This window comes from Schistosoma mansoni, chromosome W (genome assembly GCF_000237925.1).
Source record: "Schistosoma mansoni strain Puerto Rico chromosome W, complete genome".
In the NCBI taxonomy this organism is placed as follows: domain Eukaryota; kingdom Metazoa; phylum Platyhelminthes; class Trematoda; order Strigeidida; family Schistosomatidae; genus Schistosoma; species Schistosoma mansoni.
The window spans coordinates 27,669,012-27,676,045 of NC_031502.1; the positions used below are offsets into that span (position 1 = coordinate 27,669,012).

The following is a 7,034-nucleotide window of genomic DNA, read 5'->3' on the forward strand; positions in this document are numbered from 1 at the left end:
ATTCAAGTGTGATCTTATTGATGGATGTTTTGTTGTATAGGAGAATCTTGTTTTTCATTATGTGTATATGGAGAGCCAGTGCTGCTGAGGCTGTTTCTTCACTAGTCGTCTTTTCCTGAATTTGTTAATGTGTGTGTGATAAAAGAGCCAGATCATGTGCAAAGTGTAGATCATTGAGGTACATCCTAGGACTTCGATCTGTTTGTGATACCAATAAAATTCAAAACTCCCATCAACGCCGTACTAAAAATCTTATATTGTTGAAGATTTTATGATTGAGTCCATCTAAGCCTCATCGTGGCGGCAGTGATAACTGTTCAACAGAAAATTACGTTCCTTAGGATACCAATAAAATATATGGCTTCTGTTTAATGATAGGGGTTGTAGCAGAAAAGTGATACATGTTTAGTCGAAGTTAGCCCTTAAAAGTTTGACTTACTGCATGTGGCAAGATTTATAGTACAAAATGTATCATTGAATATATGAATCTAGTATATGTCAGAAGTGAATTCAAGATAATATTTATGACAGCTTGAGTTTTATCAACGTTATTCCCTGGACACCATTATTTTAAACAACTAACTGTCGTTTCATCAGGCGATTTGTTTGACTTAATAATGATGTCGATAGTAATATTTATTCATTTAATAATCCTACTCGTATATTTGCCTCATTAGACACCGTTGAATTCAACAACTAGACCACATTTCACGGATACATTTTCGAAAAATGAAGAATTAAAATATCATTGAAACTTGGTTAACCATGTCAACAATATGAATACTTGTATGACCCATTTTTATTACTAACTTTCGTTATCTAGTTCAGATATCTGAACTGTACAAATACTGTGTTCTTGACAATATTCAAGTGAGATCTTTTTGTTTATCAGATGAGTTCAGTTACTCGTTATATTCTTTTAGCTTGGCTGATTTTCTATGTTTCTAAATCTGCTAAAATAATATTTTAAAAGATGCACTTTCAAACACACATCATTCAAATATACGAGTGAGTAACTTCATGCTCATCTAAACTTGACTGATACAAAATATATTCATATTTTTGTAATAATACAACACAGTCCGCTGGATTATAAGTCACGCTTCAGTTAAGTGACATAGTTTAAACTTCAAATAATAAGTAAATACATTCAATTCAATTAACATACATTTTTGGATCACTTCCTACAAGTTTTAAAAATGAAATTGCAACTCTCCTGTGAACATAGTTGTTTTCTATTGCACACGCCATCATTAAACCCCCGAAAAACAGCATGTTTGTATCCTGGAGATTTTTTTTAAAAAATTTAAGAGAAAGTTTATACCACATAAAGAAACTTTTAAGCGGAGAATAAACATCATTAGTAATTTTAATTGTTTTATGCAAAAAAGTCCTGGAAGTACAAACATTTTAGATAAAACTACTCGTCCAGAATTATAGAACATTGTGACAGGATTTGATGCATGAAATTTTTCATAAACACTAAAAATTTCAAGTTGTGAACGCTCTCGTGCTATTTTGTCCTAAATTAAATCTCAGTATCAAGTACGATCTCCAGAACTCATATATTTCTTATCGAGCCACTAGTTACCAGTGGAAAGTAGCCTCAACTTTAGTGGAGATTTTTAAGAATTATAGTTAGTAAAACTTACTCTTGTATAGGAGGGAGAAATAGTTGATGCTGGTGCTATCCCAAGTAGTGGTCCAAACACCAATGGAATTAGAGCAGTCACATAAATCGGTATGATTTCAGTCACCCATAAACCAGTCATAAGAAGTAAAACATAGCCTCCTTTAGCTGGCTTTATAATAAATAAAGACAATAAAGTAAAAATTCAGTGATATTGTAGGATAAAAAAGATGTAGTAGAAACGGCACAAGAGAAACACCATGTAAATTTCTAATAACAAAAATCAGCTCTATGGATACCGTATCTACTTTTTCTTTACAAGCAATTACCAGGGATACTTCATAATGAAATTTGTTTCATATTAGTTTGTAAGCCTTGGTAAAGAACTTTGCTTTGACGAAAATATTTTCTACGATATACTTCCTAAGGGACCTCAATTAAGAAGTCTTCAAAATAATATCTAACTATTCCAAAGAACATGACAAAGTCAGGATATTCATTCTCACAGTGATCAATTAATATTTGAGAAAACGTTAATAGGAGCTTATTAAAAATTCAGCCGGCCAAAAGGTGATTTGTTTTTTTACTGAACTTCTAGAATTCGACAAATAATTCGCATTGAAGACTTTTGAAAATATTCAGAAAGTTCTAGTCAGTTATTTGTAAAGACTGGACTTTATACTAGGTTTCCCCAAACTTATAGTTCTAAAGAAAAATAATCGTTGCAAGCAGATTCAGTTCCTAAATGTTGTAGCTCTAGTTCTTTACTGAATTAAAATATACAATTACTATGCAGTAGTATTGCAAAGCCGTTCACATACAATACTTGATGAATCATAATATACCTTACCTTACCAGGTACCATAATTGGAAGTAACATTAGTAGGGCAGCATATAAAAAGCAGAAAATCACACTTCGGAATGCTAAAATCGTAATCCATAAATTTCTGTACATCCCAGGGAGCTTCATTTTAGGTAAATAGATCGTTTCAATGTATGAGGTAAGTCACGAAGTAATTGGTTTGGAGACTAACTATGAAAATTTGGCATTCGATTAGATGGAATCAATTATGATCTAAAATTAAAGCACAGGCCATATATAGGATCTATCGATAAATCATCAGGAAAATTCGAATGAAAGTTATCACTTAAATTAGTAGAGTGTGACTATATGGGAAATATAACGAATTTCTAAATCACTAGCTTAATAATAATGATTTAAAAAATTCATTTTCTACAACTAAATGGTTACGTTTTGAGTTAGAAGTCAAACGTCGATCATCATTTAAATTTGTTTATATGGGTGGGATTACTCAAAACACTGGATTATAAAGTACACTGAGTAAAAGTATGAAAACTGATGACATTAGATTAGACATTATTCTAATAAGTTATGTGTTATTCTTGTAGATCAAAAGACTATGAGTGCTCCGATGAGCACTTACATGAAATCTTGTGTAATGGTACGTTTATGTGTGCTATTATATTGCTAAATTTCAAAGCTGACTATAAACACTCACATTTCGCAAAAACGCCTACATAACATATTTTAATCATCAAAAGTTTCGTCACTTATATTGAAATTTCAATTGTATATGTGTGTATATTATAAATGCGTCATAAGAATTGCGTTACATTTTTCACATTTGAAGTTCAGGTTGACGAATTTTGAAAATCTGTTATTACTAGGCATTCAATTACAAGGTGTCTGTTAACTATGGTTGGTTGGTATTTGTTACATTCGTTAGTCAATTTTATAGATTATTAGCTAAATGGGACTGTAATTGCTCTATTGTTATTTCTTGTAATATGAGAACTTCAAAATAATAACCTAGTAGCAAATGTTTGTTAGGTTTTAATTTGTGTTCCCGTTAGAAAGATTATTGTTGATTTATTGAGTTAAATTAAAATATATAAAAATTTTAAAATTAAATTTCAGAATCGGTCATTTATCACCGGTAGAATTAAATCTACACTATATAAACATCTGGATTACAAACGACAGTAAGATAACAATTTTATACGAATTAGTTTCCATCAATCTAAATTCAACGTTTATTTATTCAAATGCAAGTTTGGACTTTGAAGATAGCCAGCTATATTCATTCATTTTACAGTGGCACACTCCATTGCTACAAGATATTCTAGGAAACTTATGAAGTGACGTTAGACTTGAGATATTATCTCCTAATGAGGAAAAAAAAGGCTGAAGTTCCAATTAATTATTTTCAAGACTGTAATTACCACATTGTTAGAGTAATAAGTGAGTTCTAGTAACATTTAAGCTATAGTTCCTACCATATTTCAGATTATGATTGTGATTTATATCAACATTTTAGTGTTAAGAATCTTATTACATAAAATGTTGTACACAGTGATAAGAAGCTAGATAAGTTTTGTCGTAAATCTGAATAGTTTAGTGAACAGTTTTTAAAGGTATCTAGCTAATTTGTATAAAAGTAATGATATACTAGTTCCACAATAGCTGTGATGCTCTCAAACTGCCAAAGCACTTTAGTGCTATTCAACAGTGAGATACTATTAGAATACTAGTTTGCCATATTTATCTGTTGTTATATTAATGGTTGAAAACACGAGTAGACCTAAACTGGACCACGATTGAAGACCTGAAAGGACTGTATAGCCATTTTGCCCTAGTATGGGACTCCTCGGGAGTACTCATTTACGACCCCGAGTGCGCGACTCAAACCTGACACCTTCGGTCTCGCACGCGAACGCTTAACCTCTAGATCACCGGGCCGGCATTCAAAGGTGTCAATGTCCGTAATCTTGCGCAATCCTTCACCCATCGCCAGAGGTAAATGATTGTCTCACGCCCAACATAGATTGAGCTCCACTGGTCACGAATTCTCACTAGAACTCCAGGAATTACATCTTAAAGCTAATCACTAGTGAACACATGATTGTTATCAGTATGAAGCGTTTATGAAAATTGTAGTATTTTCAAAGTTGAAATTACGAATCGATTTCAGGTAGACTACCACTGAAAACCTGGAGGCACTAGACGGTCGTTTCGTCCTAGTATGAGGCTCCCCGAGTTTAGAACGACTTGAGATTTAAACTGTGAAAATACTACCATCTCCACAAATCCTCATACTGATATCATTTGTTACATATTAAAGAATATGAGCAATATTACAAAAATATAGTTTGTAGAGAAGTTAATCAGATTTATTGACCACATAGTGATAAGTAGACAAATTTTATGGTTTCTTTCGAACATTGTAAATTTACCATATTTAACAATACGATGTGTTAGGGCACTAATTTTGGTCTTTATTGTATCTCCTTGTAAAAAATTGGTCAGCCAGTACAATCCAGATTATTCACTACAGCACAGTCTAATCAAATCACTTGAAGATTACATATGACATGATATGAAATAAGAACACTTATCGTTGGAGTAAGAAGTAATACTCAAACGAATGATGAGATATACGTAAATATAATAGCGTAATGCATAAATCTACTTATGATGGGCATGAATACTACTGTTTCATAATATTATATTGTTAATTTTCAATACATGTTAGGGTCATTAAATAATAAATGTTTTATAAGCAAAGATGGTGGCTAGCAGTGAAATCCAAGACGCCCATTTCATCTTATTTGGGAGTCGTCAGCTGGATATACCTGCATCTCGGAGTTGATGTTCACTACGGGACTCAAACCCAATACCATTAACTTCAAACGCCATCACATTATCCACTAAGCTACTGAGTCCTGATAGCCACATGTTTGTGCAATGGATCCCACTGCTAGCTATCATCTATATTTACTTATGATAGTTGTGACTTAAGGCAATATCGAGGCAGTCCGTATAAGATGCACATATGTCAATAACAGACTGATCAATTGTAATCCTAAACAACAATGGGAAGATATAAGCAAACAATACCAAGTGAATTTAAATAATAAATGCATTTGGAAATACCTGGAGCATGAATCAAAAATTAACCGCACAGTAGAAGTATTGAAACAATTGAATTAGTGATATATATATATATATATATATTTGTAAACGACATTTGTATGTGAATTTTTAATTTGATTGCATATGAATGACAGTAGACAAACTGCACACAACTATAACTGGAGGTATATTTATGTATCATATACAAAGATTCATTTAAAAGTTTGATTTAATTAGCCTATTATTTTAATTTTGTTTATAAAATACTTTTAAATTATAAACAGAAAATTTAAATAATGGTTTAATTTTTGATACAAAAATTGAGTCGTAAACAAAAACACAACTTGTCTTAAAGATGTCAAATCAGTTGTTTGTAATTAATATTCCGTTCTTTGAAATTAGATTAACAGTTTGCGGGGACGGATTTTATTCAAATGTCTGTCATCATGAATTAACTCTAAGAAAACAATTCGAAATCAAATGCTATTGAATCGTTGAGATTTTTGAGCTTTCTATACCACCATGAAACTGAATCCAAAAACATATAACTCTCACGTTTTGCACAACATGTTTTTAATCATTAGAATCTAAATTTATCGCTTCATGTTTTCATTTGCAATTAACTTGTAATAAAACATGTCTATCGAAATCATCCTATCATGTGACAAGTCTCATATCATAACAATCGGTTGTATGCGTTACACCTGCCTGCACATTAGAACTTTGCATAATTCTTGTTGAAGCTAGCGATTAGTAGATACCTATTTGAAAATTTTAGATAAATAGTTTGTATTACTTACCAGACATATGTTATAGGTAATTTGAATTAGTATACTGGGAATTTGTGTGATTTTGTATGGTTCAACAAGACTAATGACTGCATATCATTTTATTCATACAAACTGGGATTTTATAAACGTGTTCACACTAATCTAATTTATTAGTCAGTTAATAGAGAGAAAATTAATTATATATGGTTAGTGTTTGTAGAATCTTTATAATGAGGTTGTCGTCCATTAATCAATGGAGAGACTAACCAGTCGCAGTCCTAAAACATCAATGGGAAGATTCAAACAGACAATTTTAAGTGAATTCAAACTTCACTCCATTGCACAAGCAAGTGGCTATCAGGACTCAGTGGCCGAGTGGATAACGCGATGGCGTTTGAAGCGAAAGGTACTGGGTTCGAGTCCCAGAGTGAACATCAACTCTGAGATGCAGGTACGCCCAGCTGACGAGTCCCAACTTGGACGAAACGCGCGTCAAACTGGATTCCACTGCTAGCCACTATCTATCTTTGCTTATTTATGGTTAGTGTTTGTAGAATCGTTATAATGAGGTTGTCGTCCGTTAATCATAACAATCCTATCGATGGAAGTGACAAATAATCGATTTGCAGTGCATCAGACTCTCTCTCTCTCTATATATATATATATAAGACTGTTTCATCAGATGATTTAGCCACGCAAA

General features: G+C 32.3%; 1 protein-coding gene across 1 annotated transcript in view; it reads right to left on the reverse strand.

The window, feature by feature from the left end:
- The window catches only part of Smp_170080 (sodium/dicarboxylate cotransporter-related), a gene marked incomplete at both ends in the record, with an annotated part of 94,546 nt that extends 92,051 nt beyond the window's left edge, over positions 1-2,495 (reverse strand). Inside the window, 3 exons of the mRNA XM_018789206.1 lie at positions 1,169-1,284; positions 1,653-1,802; positions 2,481-2,495. Coding sequence (XP_018654673.1) covers positions 1,169-1,284; positions 1,653-1,802; positions 2,481-2,495 — 281 coding nt within the window. The remainder of the gene's footprint in view (positions 1-1,168; positions 1,285-1,652; positions 1,803-2,480) is intronic.
- Positions 2,496-7,034: the final 4,539 nt, after the last annotated feature.